We start from the raw sequence: 23,940 nt of genomic DNA on the forward strand, positions 1-23,940 counted from the left end.
GTCCACTGCATGCAAGGTCCTGCCTCATCCCGCCGCAGAGGGACAGAAGCCAAGGGACAGGGCAGGTGGCCTTGTCATCTATCTAAAGCTGTAGTTCCCGCCCACCTCCTGCAGAATTTGGGAAGTTGGGGGGCCGTGGGGGGGTGGTTAGAGGTGTCTGGTTTTCCAGGGATCCTCTACGTGCCAGGCCCCACTTCCTCCTCTGGCCGGATCTAGCCCCCAGCCGGTGGCCCGGGTGTTGCTGCATTAATCAGCCTTGCAGGAGCTGAGGATCACATGGTCCTCTCGCTGCCTCCCCTCTTAGCTGCTGCTTGTCAGCAGCTGGCGGAGCTGGAGGCTGCAGGCCTCTGGCTACAGGGAGCCTTTGACTTCAAATATTGGGGCGGTGGGGGCAAACCCTGCATCTTGCGCCTGCACTTGGCACCATCCGGCTGACTAAATGGTTGGCCCCAGAGCCAGGAAGGCTGCCAGACTATTCCAGGGAACTGCTGCAGACTAGGTCATGTTTGCATTTGAGGAATTCAGGTACGTGGGGCTTTGCTGCATCCGCCAGCCCGCCGCTGGCTTTTTTTGTTCTCCCTAGATTTTTTGCTGTGTAATGACAGCTCCGGCCTGGCCGCAGCTCTCCAGCCAAGGGGGTTCTTCTGCATCTGGGTGGGAGGTGCAGATGCCGGAGGTGCAGATGCTAGATTTGGCGGTGGGGTGCACCAAGCAGGTGGATAATTGCTCCCAGGGCTCGTGGGCCTGCCCAGGATCCCATCCCCACCCCCCAAGCCTGCTCCCCATGCTGTTGCTGGTGGAGAGTCCAGAAGACAGGAGCACAACCGTTTTCTCTAGAAAAAATAGGAGTCTTCCTGCTTGCTTTTGTCTCTGTCTTTGTCAAACTCGCCGCATCTCCAGCCTCTACGATCTAGAGAGGCTCCCTGCGGCGGCCACCAAGGTGAGCTGGTTGGCGAATCCCGCCTCTTAGTGCAGGCTGGATTCAGCCTGGGTCCCGGGGTCCGCCTCCTAGAGAGGTGCCTTTCTGGGCAGAGCCGCGGTGCTGATGCCGTTTTGTTTGCTGTTGTGTTCGCTGGTCCTCCTCAGCTTCTCCACATGCTTCTCTCACTGCTGAATTGTTAATGCTCCAGATGAATCTTTTGTGCACGGGGGAACATGTGTGGGAAGGGGCACTGCAGCTCAGAGAAGCTCCAGGGAGTTTCTTCGATATGCAGATAAAGGAGGGGACATAGGACCACCTCGAGCGAGGGCAGCTCAGTTGGGTGCGCTCCTGCCCTTCCCTGCCCGCTGGCCTGGCTCCAGTGGAGGGTCTGGAAGTCTCCACACTAGCTCCAGAGGCCTTTTTTGTTGTTCTGGAATGCTTGGAAGTGACAGGAGAGGGGATGCAGCTCCCCATGTGTGAGAGGCAGCCAGTGACAGAATATTGGGGTACAGGGAGGGATCAGGAACCCCCAAAGGCTAGCAGGTGCTCACAGAGGTACCCAATACACTTGCCCCCACTCAGGGCTCAGAAATTGGCCTTTGTCTGAGGTGCGCTGACCCTGCCGGTGCCAAGGCCCCGTGGTCTCCGGGGAATCACTGCACCCTGTGGTAACCTAGACTGGCCGCCCTGGCGCAGGGCCCTGACCGTAAGAGAGGTGAGGAGGGGCTGTGGGGTGTCTGGCTTCTAGGGGAGCAGTGAGTCTAGATGAGTTAGGAAGAGTTTCTGGTTCTGAGGTGCTAGGATGGGTTCCCTTTTTTTGTGGGCACTGACATAAGATATATCACTGACTATCCTTTCCTGGTTGGCTAGGGTGCAAAAGTCCCCACTGGTCCTTGTGGTGAGGGGCACCTCAAAGGAAGGTGGATGGGGAGTGTGGTTGGGGCCTGCATGAGCAGACACTATGTCTAGAGGGCCACTGTGAAGGGCCTTGCTTTGGGGCACACCCCCAAAAGACTCAGGGTGGGAACTTGGGAACCTACATTCTTCACAATTTCTGGCTGATTCTGATGCTGCCATCAGAGTTGGGGGCCACCAGTGCATAACCCACCAGCCCCTCTGTCTGGGGAGACAGTACCCCGACATGGAGGGGACCGTGCCTGGGTCTGGCCAGTTTTCATCTACATAGTGCGGACTTGTGCACAGACTCAACTCTGTGTAGTTAGGGGTCACTAGAGGAGAGAGAGGGAGAAGGGAATGTGGGGGACCATAGCAGGCCCCCTAGGCCAGTGGCTGATGTCTGTCCCACCCCGTCTGGGCGCAATGAGTTGAATTGAGGGTGCACCTCCTCCGTGGGGCAGCTTGGTGGGTCCTCCCCACTCCTCCTTCACCATCACTGTCAGTGTTAGCCCCTCCAAGGGGGACAGAATCCCAATTGGAGACCCCTGCTCAGCCCATCTCATGAACCTCCATGTTCCATTTTGAGTCTGTCTATGCTCGTTTGTGAAACCATCCAGGTCCCAGGCAGAGCTCAGCAGGTTGGAGCACAGGGGAAATAAGGGGAGTCCAGGTGCCAACCCCAGAGTCTCTAATTTCCACCCCAACCAGCACTGAGGACCCAATCCCTGGGCACCATGCCAAGATCAGCCCCCGAGCCTTGCCAGAAACCCAACCCCAGAATAGCTTTCTTAGAGGGTGGGCATCAGTGAGCAATGGGAGAGTCTGACACCCTCACCAGCTCCAGAGTCCCAGACAGTGAGGGCTGCTGCGCCCCAGCTCAGGTCCCTGTGTCCTAGGGCCCTACAGACACATTTGGAGGGTGGTGGGTACATGGGGGGACAGTGTCTCCATCTATGCTAGTGAAATAAGTTTTGGTGCAGTGGGCACTGGAAAGGCAGGACAGGCCCCAGTGCCGGGCACCTTCAGGGCCAGACATGTCCAGTCACAGCTGCCCAGGGCACCGTAGAGAGTGCTCTGCAGAGCTTGGTGGCCTGGCCTCCAGTTCTGAGGAACCCCCCAACCCTCATGGGCTCCCACACCACCCAAAGGTTCATTCTCTCCACATCATGGATACCCCTGTATGGTTCCTTCAGCCTGGGCTCCAGGGGCAAGTCTTCGGGGCTATGGAAGGAAGGAGGATTTGCTCAGCACTGAGGGAATTCCGCCCTACTGAGGGGCTTATCTTCCTGTTGGCTCTACCTGGTGGTATTTCTGCTCCAGGGCTTGTTGTTCCTCCCCTGCGCCCTCTGGGGTGCTCCCTGCATTGTGACTGAGCTTTTTTTTTTTTGTCTCTCTTTATGCTGCCCTGCTTAGGGCAGGCTCTGAGATCGGGGTGCAGCAGCCGCTCTTGGGGGTCAAATCAGTGCCAGTGTCTACAGAACTAGTATCAGAATAGCATTAGGTGTCAGAGCCCTGGAATGTGGCACAGTGCAGCTGTAAGACCAAGAGGCCCATCCCTTGGCCCCTGTGGGGTGGGGTGGGGGTGAGGGAGCCCCTCAAAAATGGCCTCAGCAACCCCAGCTGAGGGTTCAGCAGTATAAAGAAGAGGGAAGAAGGAGTAACTGAGAGAAGATGTTTGAAGTGTCTTGCAAATAGGAGGTTCTGGTTTCAACCATCAGCAACCCCCACTTTCCCACCCACCCCCAGAAAAAAAAAACCTACACCAAAGAAATTGGAACGAGAGTGTTACATCCCAGGTTGGCGAGGACAGGCGCATTTGGCAAAGCTTGGGTTGGGAATTCTGCATTAGTGCCGTGGTGACCACACCTCCCAAAGGAAGGCCCACTGCAGCCCTTTTCAAGTGTGGGGGACAGCTGCCCAACACAGATGGCCACAAGTAATAAGAGTTCACCACAGCGGGGAACAGGGTTACAGTTACAAGGTCAATAAGCGGCTGGTTCTCAGGAAAACATCAGCAAATGGTTCTTTTTAGAATATGGTTATTTCAGTCTCTGGCTCTGACTCTTGATGGGGAATCCTGCAGTGTCAGAGGGCCCCTGACTCTGGGCCATACTAGTTTGCGGAGTCTCTACGCTAAAACAAACACGTCTTACAGGAGCTCATCTCTGCAGTAATAAAGCCGCAATCTTGGACAAAGCCAGTATCCACAGACCTGGAAGATGAAGTCTGTTGGGGCCCTGATGTGTAACTCATAACCTGGGCCTCCCAGGGGCATTAGGGGATACCCCTTCTCATCTGCCCTGGGTGATGTTCAGGTCACCTGGTGCTGACAGTGGACCCATGTCAGCCGTACGCAAGGCCTGACCCTAACCCCCCCTGGACTATCTCTCTGGCCCTTGTGTATATGTGTGTTCTAAGCACCTTTTTCTTTTTCTTTTCTTTTTTCTTTTTTTTTGGTTTTTGGGCCACACCCAGTGTTGCTCAGGGGTTACTCCTGGCTGTCTGCTCAGAAATAGCTCCTGGCAGGCATGGGGGACCATATGGGACACTGGGATTTGAACCAACCACCTTTGGTCCTGGATCAGCTGCTTGAAAGGCAAACCCCGCTGTGCTGTCTCTCCGGGCCCACCTTTTTCTGATCTCCTGCCAAATGCCAGTTAGATTCAAGGCTCTCAGAGGGCACCTGGCAGGAAATTGGGGAATGGTGGCTCCTTGACTGTCAGTTTCTAAGAGCAAAGTGAAGGCACAGTGAGAGGCTGAGGGACCTAGGAACCTGCTAGGAGTAAAAGGAATGGTTTTGGGCCCTCTGCATCCAAACACAAGGTGGGTGTGCATGGAATACCTGCTCTGTTCCAGCCCCTCTCCACTATCCCTTTCTAGGAGTTGGGGGCCACTCTGATAGCTAAGGAGGTGCTGCAGCCATGGGGCTGTGTGACATCACTTCCTCTCAGGCCCTGCTGCTTTATCAAAGACAGAGTCTGGGAGCTTTCTAACACCTGGATGGCTTTTTCCCCTTCTACACTATATAACAGAGGTTTGGGCAGGTTTGAGAAGGGGATTGGGCCGGTGTAACAGAAGGGACCAGCCAAGTGCGAGACCAAGAGTATATATTATATATGAGCATAGGCACCTCAGCAGCTGCTGCTCGGTTCAGGTTCCAGGGGGCTCCTGGGAGCTCTAGCATAGTGCATGCAGTACCCCCCATCAGTTGTCTGTGAACTCTGTGGGTCTGGGCCCAGAGGACAGTATGTGACTACTTGAAGGCCCTGAGAGCCCCCAGAAGGATTTGGGGCTTTGCTTCCCTGGAGTCTCTAAATGTGTTTGGTGGCAGGACTTTCTAGAGGAAAGAGACCTCTAAACTGTGCTCTGGGGTCCCTGCAGCCACTCTCAGAAACACTCAGCCCACCAGGGCAACAGGTTAATGCTGGAGCCCTAGATGCCAGGGACTTCCAGGGTTTTCCCCTCCCAGAAGTGATCCCAGTGGTACTGGGGTAGTGGTGGCATATGGTGCCAGAGTTCAACTTGGGCCTGATAATAACAAAGAATGAGCCCCTGATCACTGAGATATGTCTCTGGTCTCTAAGGAAAGACCTTGTATTATTGTCTTACACTGAATTTTTTATTTAGACTCTGGAAAGTACTGCTGTGCCGGGAGAATTGCAGCCTGAAAGGTGGGCAAATGGGGAGCAGAGACATTTCCTGACAGAATAGAGAGATAGAAGGGACTGGAGCCCAAGATGCCCATGTCAGTTCACTTTCATCTCTGATTGGCTGAGTGCATGGGCCGAACTTTTGGGATTGCACTTGCCTTAGCTGGCAACCGAGAGGAAGAGGCAGGGAGGGAGGGTTCCACAGGCCGGAACTGGCTTTGTCAGAGGACAGGTTTCTATCCCTGGCATCACGTGGTTCTCCCCAACAGAGCACTGTCAGGAGAGACCTCCCTCAAGCACCTGAATAGCCCTTGAGCACCACTGGGTGGGTTTGGCCCAAAAACCAGTAAAAGGTGAGAGAAGAGTGCACAGAAAGGTGCTGTCCACCATGAAACCCAGTTCAGGTTCTCAGTTATTTTTCTCAATTTCTGGTGCTGGTTTGGCTGAAGGCTCATTATCTGGATGAATGAGTTTTGTCTCCTGAGACTCTGGATGCTGTGACCAGTGTCATAGCTGGGGCAAAAAAACCTGCTAATGACACCTAATTATGCGTTTTCCTTGTAAATTGTGCTTTAGCTGTTGTACATTGGATTAATGAAATCACTCGGGTGAAAAAAATCAGGACCCACATTTCTCTCATTCAGTCTGTTTTTGCCCCAATTTAGAATGCTCAGACTTTTTTTTTTCTGACATGCCCATGACAGCTCCAAGCCTGTCACTTTTCATTCAGAGAACGTGTGTGTGTGTGTGTGCGTGCGTGCATACTAATAGTAGTAGTAGTAGTAGTAGTAGTAGTAGTAGTAGTAGTAGTAGTAGTAGTAGTAGTAGTTTTATACTTCTCAGGCCCATCTATGTTCTAATTAAGTTCTCTTTGTGGGGCCAGAGAGATAGTACAGCAGTAGGGCGTTTGCTTTGCACACAGCCGATCCAGGATGGACAGTGGTTCGAATGCCACCATCTCATATAGTCTCCCCCTGTGCCTGCCAGGAGCAATTTCTGAGTTCAGAGCCAGGAGTAATCCCTGAGCACCCCCCCGCAAAATATGTGTGTGTGTGTGTGTGTGTGTGTGTGTGTGCGCATGTATGTGGTCAGTCCTAACTGTTTCAGCTGAGTTCCCTCATACTGGCCACCCTATTGCTAGATGTGGGATGGTTCTTTCTTTCTTCTTTTTCTTTCTTTTCTTTCTTTCTTTCTTTCTTTCTTTCTTTCTTCTTTCTTTCTTTCTTTCTTTCTTTCTTTCTTTCTTTCTTTCTTTCTTTCTTTCCTTCCTTCCTTCCTTCCTTCCTTCCTTCCTTCCTTCCTTCCTTCCTTCCTTCCTTCCTTCCTTCCTCTCTCTCTTTCTTCTTCCTTCCTTCCTTCCTCCCTCCCTCCCTCCCTCCCTCCCTCCCTCCCTCCCTCCCTCCCTCCCTCCCTCCCTCCCTCCCTCCCTCCCTCCCTCCCTCCCTCCCTCCCTCCCTCCCTCCTCCCTCCCTCCCTCCCTCCCTCCCTCCTCCCTCCCTCCCTCCCTCCCTCCCTCCCTCCCTCCTTCCTTCCTTCCTTCCTTCCTTCCTTCCTTCCTTCCTTCCTTCCTTCCTTCCTTCCTTCTTTCTTTCTTTTTTTTTTTTTTGGTTTTTGGGTCACACCCAGCAGCTCAGGGGTTACTTCTGGCTCTACGCCCAGAAATCGCTCCTGGCAGGCTCAGGGGACCATATGGGATGCCGGGATTCGAACCACCGACCTTCTGCATGAAAGGCAAACGCCTTACCTTCATGCTATCTCTCCAGTCCCGGGATGGTTCTTTCTATGAGAGTTCCATTATCCTTTAGCAAGAACCAGGGCTGTGGGTAGTGCCCTCCACATTCACTGCAGTGTGTGGAAGGTGCCCACCTGGCTGGTGAGGCCAAAAGAGTCTGGGATTTCAACAGGTAAAAGATGGTTGGGGTCCAGAGTCATAGCACAGCAGGAGGGCATTGGCCTAACACAGAGCTAACCTGGGTTTGATCCCATATGGTCCCCAGAGCCTCCCAGGAGTAATTTCTGAGTGCAGAGCCAGGAGTAACCCCTGAGAACTGCGAGTATGTGCCTCACCCCCCCAAAAAAAAGACGGAGTAAGCAAGAGGCCCCTTTGCTGACTCAGTGCAACTATGCTTTGCTTGCTGGAAACTGCTTGGCTGGCAACTTTCCTTTGTCCCGTCCTGCAGCTGCCAGTTCTGCAGTCACTTGGTCAGGTGGTTTGTCTGGCCTTCACCACCTTTTGGGGGGCCCTCCTGGAACCTCTACGCACTTGGTCTGGAGTTGGCAGGAAGGAAACTGGCGCGGGCTTGGGGGACAAGAAGGTCCTCATCTCCCTGCACAAGTCAGGGGTCTCAGAGCAATACCACCCGAGGGAGGCCCATCCAGGATGCAATTCTGCTGGGAGCCCAAGTATCTCTGCTGCCTGAGCCCAAAGCTGGTGGTCAGCGCTTCCCTGGCCACCCCTCCACAGACTCCTCCACTTCCGCCTGTGAACTAATAAATGCCAGCCCTGTTGTTGGCGTCTGTCACTCACCCAGCACCTGCCATATGAGACCCACAAAACACTCACGGAAGCTGTGTGCCATGCTATGTACGCAGAGCTGAGGTGCGTGGTGTGAACTAGACCTGCAGACTCTGAAAGATGGGACTATGTCCCTTTAAGTCACAGGGAGACAACTGGGTCCAAGAGCTAGTCTTGCAGGAGGGCACCCTGGTCCAGGAGGAGAGACGGGGTGTTGGCTCCCCAGGAAGGCCCTGAGACAGGAGCCAGGCAGCACCTCTGAGACCCATGAGCTGCGAGAGTTGCGTTTCTGCTGCCAAGCCAGTTGGCTGGTATCCACAGGCAGCCCCAGACACCAATGGGTAGATGTGTGAAAGGACGGGGGGGTCCTAGAAATGGGGGTGGGGGCTTTGACGAAGAAGGTTCTCAACAGTCTGCAGGTCCATTTCCAAGAGGTCAGTGAATACTGGTGTTACCACCATATACAACGCATTAGAGATGAACTTTGGCGGGGGGGACAAGTGCCTGGGGAAACCGTGTCCCCAAGGGTCAGAGCTGGGGGTTCTTCTCCCAGTGGAGATGGCAGATGGCAGGGGAAGCGTAGCTAGTTAGTCCACCTTCCATGGATTCCCTCTGTGAGGAGACACATGTGGACCCGGGCAGGGAAGAGGCCAGACTGCTGAATATAGTGGGTGAGCTGACACCAAGGCACTGGCCGGTGCCATAGGCTTAATTAAAGCCCGCTGGCCACTGTGCTCAGGAATCAGGAGGCAAAGAAGAAATGAACCTGGAGGATTGTGGCGAGGGAGAAGAGAGGGGGAACCTAGGATTCTGGGCAGCACAGAGCCTTGGTGGTAGCCCAAAGCAATAGGGGGGCCACTTCAAGCACTAGGGGGCAGCACTGAGCCTTGGGGGAGGCAGCATGGGAGGACAGGCTGCCCACAGACAGTGAGGACCACAGCACAGCACCCACAAACAAGCTTCCTGTGCCTCCCACACAACCCATTTTCTAGCTCCCTAGAAAGGACCCTGGAAAGACGAAGCCTGCAGGGTCCTTGTCGGGCTTAGCTTTAAAGACAGTCTCGGGACTGTGCCTTGTCTGTGAGGTCTGAGCTTCACCTCTAAGTTGGGGGTCAGTTGTGGGAGGGGACAGACAGGCCATGTCTGGTTCACCAGAAACTTGACAGCACAGACCGGAAAGAGGCAGGAAGTTGGGCGACACAGGCTGGGCTGCTGCTCGGGCCCCAGAGATGGGGATGGCATATGTTTTGGTCCAGGTCTCTCAGGGCTCTGCAAATCTCTAAGCAGAGACAAGTGACAGAAGGCCTTGGGTGTGGCCTTTTCTCTCTCCTCCCCACCCTTGCTGTGCATCTGCCAGTAGCCCGTGGCTGTCATGACATCTGCGATGCTCACCCACCAGGTGAGGCTCACAAGGGAGAGACCTGGTGGGTCACACCTGCTCACGGGACCACTCATCCTGGTCATGCCTTCACCTATCTTTGTGTGGCTCCTCGGGGCAGAAACTGCAGTGCTGGGGTGGCAGATAGTGGAGGTGGCAGGGCGTGTGGCTCTGTATCCTCAGGAGCACCAGGTATTCTGACTCACCACCATATACCAGCAGGGCAGGTGCTCTTCCCAGGCCCTGCTGCTGCCATTCTAACTGGTGGGTACTGCTAGGTGGGCTTTCCTCAGCCCCAGGCTCCACAAGTGAGTCTCATCTGTCTAAGCACGTTGCCACGGGGTTTTTGCGGATGTTATTTAAGTGAACTGGCTTTTGTTTTATTACATTTTAGTTTAGTTTTAGTTTTGGGACTCAGAGCCACACCTGGGAATCCAAGAGACTATTCCTGATTCAGTGTTTGGGGCTTGTTCCTGGCAGTAACTTGGGGATACCAGCAATGCCAAGGATGGAACCTGGAGTTCCTGCCCTGCACTGCATTTGCTCATCCTTGGTGCCCATTCCCTGCTCCCCTATACAGGGTCAGAGTCACTCCCCTTTTTCCTTTCCCTCTCCCTGGGGATGCTTGAGCTGTTTCCTCACATCCTAGCTTTCCTGAGGCGCTGTTTGCCCCATGTATCTCTTGCCCTGACTTTCTTTCTTCTGCTTATACCGGCTGCATCTTAGGTGCTCCCAGTTACGCCTGGCTTGAGACCCTGGTAAGACAATGACACCCCAGAGACCAGCCACTGAGGAGGTAAAGGAATCAGGCCCCGTAGCAGTTATTTTATTGGCAGACTCATTGCAGTTTGGGGCTCAATGATCCTAGATCCCTGCTGTACTTTGGGGCTGGAAAGACAGCAGTGGGGAGGGCGCAGTGGGGAGGACCCAGGTTCAATCCTCTGGCACCCCATGTTACCTTTAGGAGTAATTCCTGAGCACAGAGTCAGGAGTCACCCCCTGAGCATCACCAGTTGTGCCCCATTCCCAAAATAAATACCCAGCACATTCGTGCTATATTTTCCTCGCTCTGCATGAATTCAATGAGTCCGGAAGCTTTCACCTCATCTGCAGTGCCCTCCCCCCATAATGGCAACACCAGCATCCTTCTCCCTGGGGATTCTGCAGTAGGCGGCACACGTGCCCACACCTTGGCACAGCTGGGCTCAGGGCTGTGTCTGCGGTTTCTCTTTCTCCCAGGCAGGCCGGAGTGTCTAGGAGGAAGTGATGGAGCTGATTAGCGCCTTGCTCTGGTCTCCACCCCCGCGCAGTTTCAGGTTCCTGGTCCCGGATCTGTCTGTACCCATGGCAGAGTTGGGAGGTGCACCACTCAAAGGGGCTTGGCAGGAGGGGAGTGCTGGGAAATGGGAGCCAGCCACTCTCTCTTTCATTTGAACCTCAGCTTCCATGACATGCAGTATCGTTTACACAGAGAGGGGGTTCAGCATACACATAACCAGTGCCTGCACGCCCCAGAAAAACACCCCCAAGTCCCCGCCAAAGGTTCCGACAAATCCGAACACTGTGTTAGTTTCTGGAGCACTGGGCGCCAGGAAGACAGGGTCAGCCCCTGAAAGGAGCATTGTAGGCTTCTGCACCAGAGCAGGATAGGGGAGACAAGATGTGAATCTCCAAGGTGGTTTTGGGCAACCACGTGTAAAGATTGGGTGCAGCAAATGCTTGAGGTGGTCCAGTTGGTGAGAACACTTACTTTTGAGCAGGCAGGCCCCAAAAACCTGTGCCCTGACCTCACCCACAGTTGCTAAAGTTCTTGTTTGAGTCCATTCTGAACCACACGGGTGTCTGAAGGTCCCGGTGCCTCAGCGTAGCTTGGCATTGAACTCAGCAAAGAGGAGATAAGAAAGAACATTCTGGCCCCAAACAGACCTTTGTGCCAAGAACTGGAGAAAAAGAAGATAGGAAGAAGTCACGAAACCAAACAAGACCAAACAAGAAACTCAGATACTTCTAGATATTCCAGGGTTCAAAGATCATCTTGGGAAAGGAGGAAAATCCAAACCAAAAAAAGCAAATGAAAATAACAGCTTGTTGTTGAAAGTTGTGGCTTAGGACCAGAGAAAGTTTAGAGGGCTGGACTCGCAGCACTGCCTGATCCCCAGAGCACTTTTGGGAGTGACTCCTAGCACTGAGCGACAGTGGCCCTTGAACATCACCAGGAAGGACCACCTCAAAAAAAAAAAAAAAAGGAAAAAACAAAACCCAAAATAAAAAGGTTATAGTTGCCCCCTAAAAGCAGTGCCTTACAGGAAGTGGTTTTCTTTTAGGGACTCTCACACTTCATCTCCCACATTCTGAGTGCTGTGGGTTCTCTCGGGGTACGTGTTTATGTGTGTGTGTATGTGTGTGTGTGTGTGTGTTTTCCCTCAGCACCTCCCTTTTCTTGGGCACAAGGCCTACAGAGACAAGTGTCCCGGGGTGAGTGAACGAGTGAATGAGCATCGTCTCATCTCTGGGCTCCTGGCATTGTGCATGGAAGGCCGAGGACCACTGTGATCTGGGTGAGAAGTCCACAGAGACAGGGAGCACAGCAATGACTATACCCACTTTCAGTCGAGGACACAGAGGTCCTGGGTTTGCTGATCCAGATGACAGCCCAGCTCACAGCCTCCCACGCCGACCCTTCTTGTCTAAACCAGCTGCTGACAGCCACTGATCCTCTCTCAGACGGGCCGAAGACAGGAACTGGTTAAGTGGAATCAGCCTCTGCCATATTTTTTGAGGACCTTCAGGAGGTCCTCAAAGATACCTCAAAACCCTTAGTTGGGGACCCGGAGAGATAGCACAGCGGTGTTTGTCTTGCAAGCAGCCAATACAGGACTAAAAGTGGTTGGTTCAAATCCCGGTGTCCCATATGGTCCCCCGTGCCTGCCAGGAGCTATTTCTGAGCAGACAGCCAGGAATAACACCTGAGCACCACCGGGTGTGGCCCTAAAACAAAAACAAACAAACAAACAAACAAAACCCTTAGTTGGGTTTTTTTCTTCTCTTACTTGGAGTTTTTTGGTTTCATTTCTGTGTCTTTGGGTCACAGAATTTATCCCTGTGCTCTGTGCTCAAGGATCACTCCCAGGGGACCAAACAAGACTCAAGGATCGAACCCAGGTCAGCCACATAGAAAGTGAGCGCCTTCCTGTCACTCCGGTCTCTCTTAGTGTTTTCCATTTTGGGCAGAAACCAGAACCTTGCTCATGCCCAGTGAATACTCAGCCACAGAATCCCCGCCCATAGATCTGTTCCCCATTCTCAGGGTCCTGAGGCTGGGGCTGTGTGTGTGTGTGTGTGTGTGTGTGTGTGTGTGTGTGTGTGTGTGTGTGTGTGTGTGTGTTGGGCCACATCTGGTGCCACTTGGGTTACTCCTGACTCTGCACTCAGAAATCACTTCTGGGGACCATATGGCATCCCGAGGATCGAACCTGGGTCTGCCGCATGCAAGGCAAATGCTCTACCTTCTGTGTTATCGCTCTCTCCCCAAGGGGTTTCCTATTTTCTGCCTCAGAGGGAAGGCAGTGGGGAGTCAGAGGCCCTGTATTTCCATGGCACCCCCACCCTGCAGCCTTGGGGTTTGGGGACGAGTGCTGGGCCCGCCCTGTGCCTGTAGTCTCTGCGCCTCTTCTCGTCTGGCTTCCGTTCTCAGCCCCCTGCTCTCCCCGGGGCTCTGGGTAGCTTCCTTTTCCTGTTTGGTTTGCACCAGAACCTAAAACTCAAGTGGGGCTTCGGAGACTTCCTGGGACTCTGATCCGAAGAACCCATCAGCCATGGCCACGGGGTGAGTCTGGGGAGCAGAGAGGGGCTGGGAAAGGGCCCAGCACTGTCACCATGTACCATCATCAAATGAGGGAATCGAGGGCCCTTGGGTAAATGCATCCCAGCAGGTGAGGGACCACCGCTCCCCTATTCATGTATGACCTCTGCCTTTAGCTGACCTGGTTAATCCCCAGCTTCTGTGTGGGTCATATGCGCGCTTGGCTTCCTCCAAAGTGCCACCATCGATGGGGGCTGGGAGTGGGAGTCTGGGCTTCCTTGGAGGGCCTTGGCATGGCTGAGGACTGGGCAAGTGCCAGCCTCTCTGCAGAAGGGCTCAGCATAAGGTTAGGTGCTCAGAGCCTGACTGAGATGCCCTCTGTGATTGGAACTCGGTGAACAGTCAGAGCAGAGCCCAGACTTCTAAGGACCCTGGTCCTCAGCCCAGCCGTGTCTCACTGAACATGGGGTCCCCATCTCTCTGGGATGCTCTTCTTGCCCAGACTGTGGGCAGGAAGGCTGGGCCCCCCAGATAACTTTTTTCCAGCCGAGATGTCAGGGAGCAGCCATACCTGCAGCATCTTGCCCGACCTCCAGCCAAGTGGGCTCTCATCTTCTGAGATATTCCAGGATCTCTTATAAAACAAAACAAAACAAAACAAACATTGGCAATGCTGACTTACAGGGGTAGGTGTTTGGAGGTCACACCCAGCAGTGCTCATGGCTTAGTCCTGTCTAAGCATGCTATAGCATGCCGGGGATCGAACCCAGGCTAGCTGAATGCAAGGCAGGCAGTTTAATGCCTTCCTGTGCTATCTCTTGGGCCTGGTAATTCTGGTTCTGACCCACTTGGTCTTGGCCTGGTCCTGCTCTGGGACTCAGGTCTGGAATTGGGTTACTCTACTTTCCTCTTGGTCAGGGCATGTCTTGGGGGCACCTGAGCTGGCACAGAGAACAAAAGGTGAGGTGAGAGTTCCACTGTCACCGTGGAACCCACAGGTACACAGAGGGCTGCCCCATCACATCAGCCGGCTGCCATCTCCAGTTGTGACTCCCTTTGGGCACCCACCGATGTCATGATTGTGTTCGCGCCTTACAGTAGCACCCTGGGCAGTGCACCCTGGCAGCCCTGCTCCTGTTTGCTCCAGCAGAACACCAGGGCCAGGAAGTGAGTCGCCTACCCAGAATCTCTGTCCCCTTGATCCTGTCCCCATCACCTCTGCCCATCTACCTCTGTCCCCTCTATCCTGTCCCCATCACCTCTGTCCTCCAGAAGGACTGCGGGCAGGCAGACAAGGGCCAAGCCATGGCTCTAGGTGTGTGGAGTAGAGCAGGTAGGGGGCAGGGAGAGGACCTGAACATCTTGAGAGGTATCAGGTTGCATGTTTGAGTGGAGAGAGGACCCCAGAGAAGGAGGAAGAAGACAGCGTTGGGCAGTGGCATGATTTGTTCCCCGTGACTGACTGACTTCTGGTCATTTCCTCTAAGAGAGGTTCGTGGTACCCTCCCCTGAAACCAGGTAGATGGCCTGTAGGCAGCCATGCCAGGGATGGGAAAATTGGGAGAGCTTAGCCACTTGGCCTTGGCCTTTACCCGAGAACCCTGTGGTGCCTCTTACAGGTTTTTCCTGCACACTCATCATAGCCCTGGGTTCAGCCTGTGGTCAGTGCCTGGCTGGTTCCAGCCGAACTGGGGAACTTGTATTTGTCTATTTACTGTGGTAGTTTCAGGGTCACTTCCCTTCCCTCTGGCCTCCAGCTGGGCCCTCTGGCTCTAGGCCAATGCCTGGGGTGGGGGCAGTGCCCCTAGAAGGGTCTCAGGGGAGGTGGGGTAGGGTGTGAAACTGGGAGACTTACTGGGATCCTCTTGACCTCATTCACCCTCTTCTGTACTGGAAACTCCTGCTCCGGGGTCTCTTCGTTCAAAGTACTACCGCACATGGGGCCGGAGAGATAGCGTGGAGGTAGGGCATTTGCCTTGCATGCAGAAGAATGGTGGTTTGAATCCTGGCATCCCATATGGTCCCTTGAGCCTGTCAGGAGTGATTTCTGAGCATAGAGCCAGGAGTAAACCCTGAACGCTGCCAGGTGTGACCCAAAAAACAAAAACAAAGTACTACTGCACAGATGGTGTGGCAGATGGTGTGGAGGACCCCCAAAATAGGTGTGCACTGAGCTGGCAAATGCATGGTATAAGGGTGCCCCAGGGGCAGGGATGTGGTCTAGCACTCAGGGGCTAAGACTTGCCCTCTGGAGGCAGGCCTGGGGGCAAAGGGTCTGGGAGGACTTGGGATCCACGTGAGGAGGCCCCAGGACTGGGACCCGAAGGCTCCAGTGGCCCATCAGGTATCTCGAGGTATGTGGCAAGGCCGTGTGGGGCCAGGCTCTAGGACTGATGGTTGGGGCTGGGTTGGCACCCATGGGGGCTCATCAGGAGCTGCAGGAGACTGGCAGTGACTCCTCTTGCTTGGGAACAGCCGTAGTGTGCCAGGAAGGGACCAGGCTGAGCGTTTACACCCGGTTACCACAGGGCATGTGTACCCCAAGAGAGAAGATGCTAGGTGTCCACTTTGGGGTACAATTCCAGGGGTTCTTCACCCTCCCTGCCTCTTGCAGCCTCCTGATGGTCCACTGTGGAGGTAGAAGGGGAGAGTGAAGGAGAGAGTGAATTGGGAAAGGCCAGCAGTTCTAGATGCCAGGAAGGAAGTACCTGGCAGAAGGGGGAAGTGAGCAGAGTGTGCACCAGCGAGTCTGGGTCTAGATCAGATCCAAGTAGGGAGGCAGAGGAAGTGCACGCTGGCAGCAGGTGGCCATCAGAAAATGGCTAAGGCCAGATGGGTTTTGGATCTTTTTGCTTCTACTGGGAGACTTTTGTAAAAGTACTCAGCAGTGGTAGCTGGCCGTTGTTCTCAACGCAGTCGCTGATGACATTCACTGACAGTTCAGTGACCAGTGTGGGACTCTTGTCACCTCCTTTTCAGACAGCCCCTCTGAATGCTCCTAGAAATCTCCCTTTCTTTTTGTTTTTATTGTTTGTTTGTTTGGGGGACTATACCCAATATGATGAGGGGCTACTCCTGGCTCTGTGCTCAGAAACTGCTCCTGGCAGGCTTGGAGACCATGTGGGATGCCAGGGATCAAACCTGGGTCCATCCCAGGTTGGCCATATGCAAGGCAAACACCCCACTAAGGCAAATGCCCTACCAAAGCAAATGCCAGAGTCACACCTGGTGAGCTGGGGATCGAACCTGGGTTGGTTACATGCAGGGCAAGTGCAATCCCCACTGTGCTGTTTCTTTGGCTTCAGAAACAGTATTTTGTTTTTTTTTTTTTTTTTTTTTTTTTTTTTTTTTTTTTTTTTTTTGGTTTTTGGGTCACACCCGGCAGTGCTCAGGGGTTACTCCTGGCTGTCTGCTCAGAAATAGCTCCTGGCAGGCACGGGGGACCATATGGGACACCGGGATTCGAACCAACCACCTTTGGTTCTGGATCGGCTTCTTGCTGCGGCAAACACCGCTGTGCTATCTCTCCGGGCCCAGAAACAGTATTTTGTAATTCACTGTATTAAGTTCCCTTTACTAGACTCAAAAAAAGATTTTGTGCGTCCTCCACGTTGGTTCCCTCTTGCCTGAGGCCAAGACAGTCTGGCTCCCACACCCTAACTCTGACTAACCCCACAAAGCCATAGAGGAAAGGTGGAACTGGCTTTCAGGGACCTTCGGGGGCTGAACAGCAGTGGGATTGGGGGTCCGGGTGTCCAGGGGCTTTCCTGGAACAGAACCAGTGCCACCACTGCCCCCCCCCCCAGCCCAGCTTCACAACAGGTCTTTGAAGTCATGATTCCCCCTTGAGCTTCTAAATCCTTTTGTGGTGCCTGGCCCTGGTAGTCATGTCTGAGTTGAGGGCACCAATGGTTCCCTTCCCAACATTGGGGGCACACTAGGATGGAGTGAGGGGGACAGAAGTGATCTCAGTGAATTAAGGGGCACTTTATGTACATTTGCTGAAAGAAAGATTTCTGGGGCCAGAGCGATAGCACAGTGGGGATGGCACTTGCCCTGCATGTAACCAACCCAGATTCAATCCCCAGCACCCCATATGGTTTCCCGAATCCACCAGGAGTGACCCCTAATTGCAGAGCCAGGAGTAAACTTTGACCACTGTGGGGTGTGAGACCCCTCAAAATAATCATTCTTTGATCAGAAATTTAACTTAGTTTATTTTTTGGTTTGGCAGAGCTCAGGGATTAGATCAATTCTGACAGGGTGTAGGAGACCCTGTGTGGTGTCAGGGATCAAACCCAGATCTGCCTTAGCAAGGCAAGTGCCTTAACTCCCCCTACTACCTCTCTGGCCCTATCTGATCAGTATCGAAAGAAAACAGGTCTTAAACGAGCCACCTGTAGATCCTCTCATGGGACTTTCCCATGCCCTGAGTCGATTTCATGGTGTGAAATGTGCTCTTTCCCATGACAGCAATGGCAGAGTTTGAGAAGCTGGTTGGGGTTCCCAGTTTTATGAAAGCCAAGCAAACCGCACAGGAATGAATAATATGCAAAATGAGTCAGGTAGGAAATAAACAAGGGACAAGTAGAGAGATATAGCAGAGTGGTGAGGGTGTTTGCCTTGCACACAGCTGGCCCGGGTTCAATTCCTGGCATCCCAAAGGGTCACACGAGACTTCCAGCAGTGAGGAACCTCTAAGCATCACCAGATGTGGTCCAAAAACCAAACCAAACCAAAACAACTGTTGCAAATCAGCCCTTGATTGGGCTGGCTGATGGCATGGAGGATGAGGTCTTTCTCGTCCAGCTCGGACCATGCGTCTGCCACCCTATTCAGCCGGCAGTTCTGGGGTGAAAGTGATGGATAAAAAACTCACAGGCAGTCAGGCTTCAGAAGAAAGCAGCTTTATTCAGTGGATAGGGCTGAAGCCAAAAGCCCCAGAATCAGCCCCTGAAAAAAGCCCTTGCCTTCCACAGACCCTTGCTTTTATACACCAGAATCAGGTACCAGCCTAAGGTGGGAGCAGAAGGCCAGGTCACAACCTAGGGTAGGACACAATTTTTGATTAGGGTAGGATTAGTAACATCATAATTAAAACAGAATCAAGTACCACCCTAGGGTGGGAGCAGAATGCCAAATCACACCCTAGGGTACAATTATTGATTAGGATAGAATCAGTAACATAATAATCTTATGGAAATGTTTTCATATATAACAACAACAAACCAACATCAGTTTTCTTGCATTCTGCCTCAGCTGATGGGGCCAGAGTCTGCAGACACAGGCCAGCGCCAAGCACATGTGAAGCAAAGAAACCAGGGTTCTTGGGTTAACCACAAGTTTAATTTGAACCTAAAGTGTTAAAGCAACAGTCTAAAAAGGAAGTTGTGGCTATACCCGCCATAAGGCAGCAGCCTGCGGGGTGTGAGAGCACTCGGGCCACTTACTGTGGAAGGCCCCAAAAAGGTGTGCGCAGAGCCCCCAGGGACCCCCAAGGTCATTGCAGCCCTCCTGCCATTCTATGCGGGGGCAGGGTCGCTCAAAGCTGATGGTGCTCAGGACTCACTCTGGCTCAGGGCTTACTCCTGGCCATGCTCAGGGTACGAGTTGGGGTTCCGGGAATGGCATCAGGGTCAGCTGCATGCAAGGCAAGCACCTTAACCCCTATGCTATCTCTCCGGCCCCCACACTTTCTGCCTCTGCCCCGCTCATCTCCCCACATCTCTTTCCTGCACCCTGGGGCCAAGGTGGATTTTTTGGTCTTCAAGCCCCACAGCTTGCTTGGCAGCCTGGCTGCGCCCAGCTACAGCTCTGCCTTGGAACTGGAAGCTCAAGAAACCGGGTGCAGGGGTGCAGAGGATGATCCCGAGGGGGCTGACATCTGTGAGAGCACAGAAGTGGGAAGCCCTGCATCCCCGGGGGCCCTGTGAACATTGGGTCATTGAGTCAGATTGAACATTAAGATTGATCATTGAACATTGAGTCAGATCTCCCCGAAGGAAAAGTTCCAGCAGAGAGGTCCGGAGAGGCCGGGACATCTGTGAAGCCCCTCCTGGAGAACTGAGAACACTTGGCCCCCCAGGGATCCTGGAGAGAACTGTTCCCCTGTTTACCATCTGGGTAAACACACAACCATCTGGGAACATACAGTTCTCCAGGATACACACAGCCATCCTGGCACACACACAACCATTTGGGTACTCACATCTAGGTAAACACACACAACCATATGGACACACATGACCATCTAGTGGCAAACACACAATCATCTGGGTACACACAACCATCTGGGACACCCACACACAACCATCTAGGTATGCTCACGTACACAAAATCATCCAGGTACTCATACAATATCATCTGGGTACACACAACCATCCAGCACACACAAACACAATCATCTGGGGCACACTTAACCTTCTGGGGTATGCATACACAACCATCGCCTGGACAAGCCCTTGCCTGTTGGAATCATCCCAGTTTCCTAGATATGTGTGTTGGATGAGGGTGAGTCTGGGGGTGATCAGTGCAACCCCACAGCTGAGCCTTGCCTTGCCCAGCTATGGGGGGACCAGAACCCTCTTTGCAGAATGTGGGGCTGATGGACAGGCCAGGATGGGGCCTCACAGGGAGCTGAGTCAGCAGCCGGACTGAGACGTGGCCTGCCAGACTGGGGCGATGCGTAGCTAAACGAAGGAATAGTCCGGGGATCCCCACTTTTTTTTTAATTATCTTTATTTAAACACCGTGATTATAAATATGATTGTAGTTGTATGATAACAGTCATGTAAGGAACACCTCCCTTCACCAGTGCAAGATTCCCACCACCAATTTCCCAGATCTCCCTCCTCCCCACCCCACCCCCACCCACACCTGTACTCCAGACAGGCTTTCTACTTCCCTCATTCATTCACATTGTTATGATAGTTCTCAGTGTAGTTATTTCTCTAACTGCAATCCCCACGTTGTTAGATCACCTCAAGAACCATATTTCTACCCCCAAGCATATGGGTCTGAAGAAGCTGGATAGCGGTGAAGGATTAATAAACCAAACCAGTCAGGAAAGAGTCTAGGAGCAGAACTCTTTATTAAACAATTCCCAATTCACCTGGAGGGGAAGGGTGAGAGAAAGACAAAAGTACCTGTCCAGGTGGGTTTTTACATATCAAAGAGATTGATTTAGAGGAAAGAGGAAGATAGCTGGGTTTCATCTTACCTTTCACTCCCCCACACTCTGGCTTCTTCCTTGGACCTTGATGGGTGCTTTTAAATCCTTATCCAGCTTCTCTGCCTGGTTCTTGGTGACTGCCAACTTAATCCCTGACAATCCATCTGAATTTAGATGAATTTTTCCAAGTCTCTGGGCCCCTCTTCCCCCCTACGAAATGGTTGAGGAGGAGCTAACATTCATCCCCTGTAAAAAAAAAAAAAAGTAGCACAGTAGGGAGGGTGTTGGCCTTGTGTGTGGCCAACCCGGGTTCGAAACTAGCATCCCATATGGTCCCCCAAGTCTGCCAGGACTTGATGTAACCCCTGATGACACCAACTGTGGGGCCCCCCTCAAAAAAATGAGTGCTTTTGGGTATTGATTGGCCAAGAATAGCCAAACAGTTGACAAGTATCATTGTGATTGTTTTCAGTCAAGCTCCTTTTCCTCCAGAAATGAAGTTTAGCTTCGTTCTAGTTGTGTGTACGTGTTTGGACCACTTCCGATGATGCTCAGGGCTTTACTCTCGACTCTGTCCTCAGGGATCACTCCTGGCAGGTTTGGGGGACCTGATAGATTGCTGGGAATTGAACCAGGGTCAGACATACCAGGCTAGCACCTTCCCCCCTGTGCTGTCTCTCCGGCCAAACCAAGCCACATCCAGCACTGCTAGGATGGGGGTGTGCCATGCTTAGGGGCCATGCAGAATGGGATGTGGGGATAAGAACCCAGGGCTCCCCACATGTGAGGTGCTGCTTTCCCACCTTTGCCCTGCCGTGTACTCCAGGCTATGGTGCATGGGGGTACAGAGCCCAGTGGAGTAGCCCTTCCAGCAACAGCTCTGCCCAGACCATGCTTCATGCCCCAGGGCACCAGCCCAATCTCAAAGGGTAAAGCCAGACCCATCCTTGGTCACTGGGCTGATGCTCTTTCTCCTCTTGCCTACAGCGAACAGAGTATCTGCCAAGCCCGGGCTTCCGTGATGGTGTACGATGATACCAGTAAGAAGTGGGTGCCCATCAAGCCTGGCCAGCAGGGCTTCAGCCGCATCAACATCTACCACAACACTGCCAGCAACACCTTCAGGGTCGTGGGCGTCAAGCTGCAGGACCAGCAGGTGGGTGCTGGGGTGGGGGTGGGCCCTGCATGCATGCACACAGGTATGACAGGGCCAGAAGGGGAAGGTCCAGATCATGACCTCGCTGAGCTTGCCTCCTCCTGTCCACCCTCCCAGAACTCTGCCTTCCTCTTTCTCTCTCTCTCTCTCTCTCTGCCTTCCTCTCTCTCCTCCACCCTCGCTTTCTCTCCTCGAGCCCCCCCTCCACTTCTCTCCTCCCCACTCACAGACCATGAGGCTGCTCTAAAGAGCACAGTGTGCAGAGTACTCCTAGGCCTGTATCCTCCATATCTGTGGTCATGGGTCCTTGGCTGAGAAGACCTTTGAGATCTCTGGGAGGGGAAGGCATTGGAACATCTGTCCATCTTTCCATGATGCCCATCTGGGTCATCAGGTCATTGTGCAAATTCTGAGGCCTGGAATAGGAGGGGGCTGTGGGAAAGGGTGCTGAGTGTCACCCCTGGGAGGTCTGCCAGAGCCCAACAAGGAAATTTTCTGTAGCAACACCAGCGTCTTGTGTCATCAGTATTTGGAAACCCGTGGACCCTCCTGGTTGAGTTAAATGGAGCTGCTGTCAGTAGCTGTATACAAACCAGCATATAGTGGCTGGAAACAGAACAGAAACTACATCTATTTTTAGTGTGCTGCCTGTTGAATGGGGTTGAACAAAATAGTCTTTATGGTTGCCCACTCTCTAGTGGCCAGGACCTTTCTGCTTCAGCTACCCCTGACAAAAGGTAGTTGTCCTTGAACTCTGGGTCTTTTCAGAGACAACCCTGTCCCTTGTCAAGGAGACGAACTCTGAGTAGAAAGATTTTTCTAGAACGGTCTAGAACTTGCTTCCTTATTCTCCCCATTCACTGCCTCTTCCTCTACCTTTTGAGGCACTCTGTGCCCCACATTTGCTACCCAGCACCTGGTTGTGGTGGTGGTATATTTCCATGACCCTATGTGGTGAGCAGGACACTCTGGTCCCAGCCTCTGGCCTGTCCAGTCCTTAACACACAAACCCAGTTGTGTGCCCTGAGCGTCTGCTTCCATTGTGACCAGTTTTCCCTGCCTAATGTATTTTTGGGTGTCCTCTGGGGCTTTCTGGGAAGAAAACTTGGTGCCTGACATGGGCCTGGGGAACAGGTAACCCCCCCAAAACCCAGTGCCCCTTGACATCAGCAGGTTCAGTGAAGCCACATGGCCAAAAGGCAAACCCAGACCAGGGCTAGGGCTCTTGTTTCCATGACAGAAATGCTCCAGCCCTTTTAAAAGAGCTGTTATAGCAAGAGGGGCCAGAGTGATAGCACAGCAGAAAGGCATTTGCCTTGCCCACAGCCAACACAGGACGGACCCCAGTTTGAATTCCAGCATCTCATATGGTTCCCCTGAACCTGCCAGGAGCAAATTCTGAGCATAGAGCCAGAAGTAATCCCTGAGCACTTTTTTGGGGTGTGGACCATCTCCAAAAAATAATTATTAATGAATCTAAAGAAGGCCCTTCTCATGATGAAAGGAAAGGGCAACATAATCATCTGAGACTTGTATGCATCTAGTAATATGCAAGTTCTTTTTAAGTCATCGGCTTCTTGAAAACTAAAACCTTAAACGAAAAGATGTGTAATAAAACCAGGTCCTCGAATAACATGGTTTTGTCCAATAGTTACCAGAACCTTTTTTTCTCAGCCATAGTTGTGATGAAACAACTTTCAATGAAAAACTTGCTCTACCACCTGCCTGTTTGCTACCAAGCACAAAGACATACACCTAAAAAAGAAGTGGGCATATCCACAGCAGAGTTAAAAGTCCCGGTCCAGGGCCCGGAGAGATAGCACAGTGGCGTTTGCCTTGCAAGCAGCCAATCCAGGACCAAAGGTGGTTGGTTCAAATCCCGGTGTCCCATATGGTCCCCCGTGCCTGCCAGGAGCTATTTCTGAGCAGACAGCCAGGAGTAACCCCTGAGCACCGCTGGGTGTGACCCAAAAACTAAAAAAAAAAGGGGCCGGGCGGTGGCGCTGGAGGTAAGGTGCCTGCCTTGCCTGCGCTAGCCTAGGATGGACCGAGGTTCGATCCCCCGGCGACCCATATGGTCCCCCAAGAAGCCAGGAGCAACTTCTGAGCGCATAGCCAGGAGTAACCCCTGAGCGTCACAGGGTGTGGCCCAAAAACCAAAAAAAAAAAAAAAAAAAAAAAAAGTCCCAGTCCTGTTTCCCAGAAACTAAGCCCATGGGCGAAAGTAAGCAAAACAGAACATCAGAACATCTAGACCACATTCATCAACTAGTTACGCCCAATTTGTATCTATAGCCAAAAGACAGTTAGAACCTCTCAAGTCACCTTGAATACCTACCAGAGCACCCTTATCTAGGTCATGCAGCCAGTGTCCCCAAGTTAAAGCAGATCAAAACTCACTTATAGTTCGTTCTGTGCCTACTGACTATTTAGACCAGAAATTGGGGTT

At 52.8% G+C, this 23,940-nt stretch overlaps 2 protein-coding genes across 2 annotated transcripts in view; both read left to right on the forward strand.

Moving 5' to 3' along the window:
* Window positions 1–23,940, forward strand: part of EML1 (EMAP like 1) — a 669,910-nt gene that overhangs the window by 182,015 nt on the left and 463,955 nt on the right. The window lies entirely within an intron of this gene.
* Window positions 175–23,940, forward strand: part of EVL (Enah/Vasp-like) — a 43,360-nt gene continuing 19,594 nt past the window's right edge. Inside the window, 2 exon segments of the mRNA XM_049769931.1 lie at window positions 175–525; window positions 21,323–21,491. Of these exon segments, the coding sequence (XP_049625888.1) occupies window positions 503–525; window positions 21,323–21,491 (192 nt within the window). The 5' untranslated portion in view covers window positions 175–502.

The sequence above is a fragment of the Suncus etruscus genome, chromosome 3 (genome assembly GCF_024139225.1).
Source record: "Suncus etruscus isolate mSunEtr1 chromosome 3, mSunEtr1.pri.cur, whole genome shotgun sequence".
Classification (NCBI taxonomy): Eukaryota; Metazoa; Chordata; class Mammalia; order Eulipotyphla; family Soricidae; genus Suncus; species Suncus etruscus.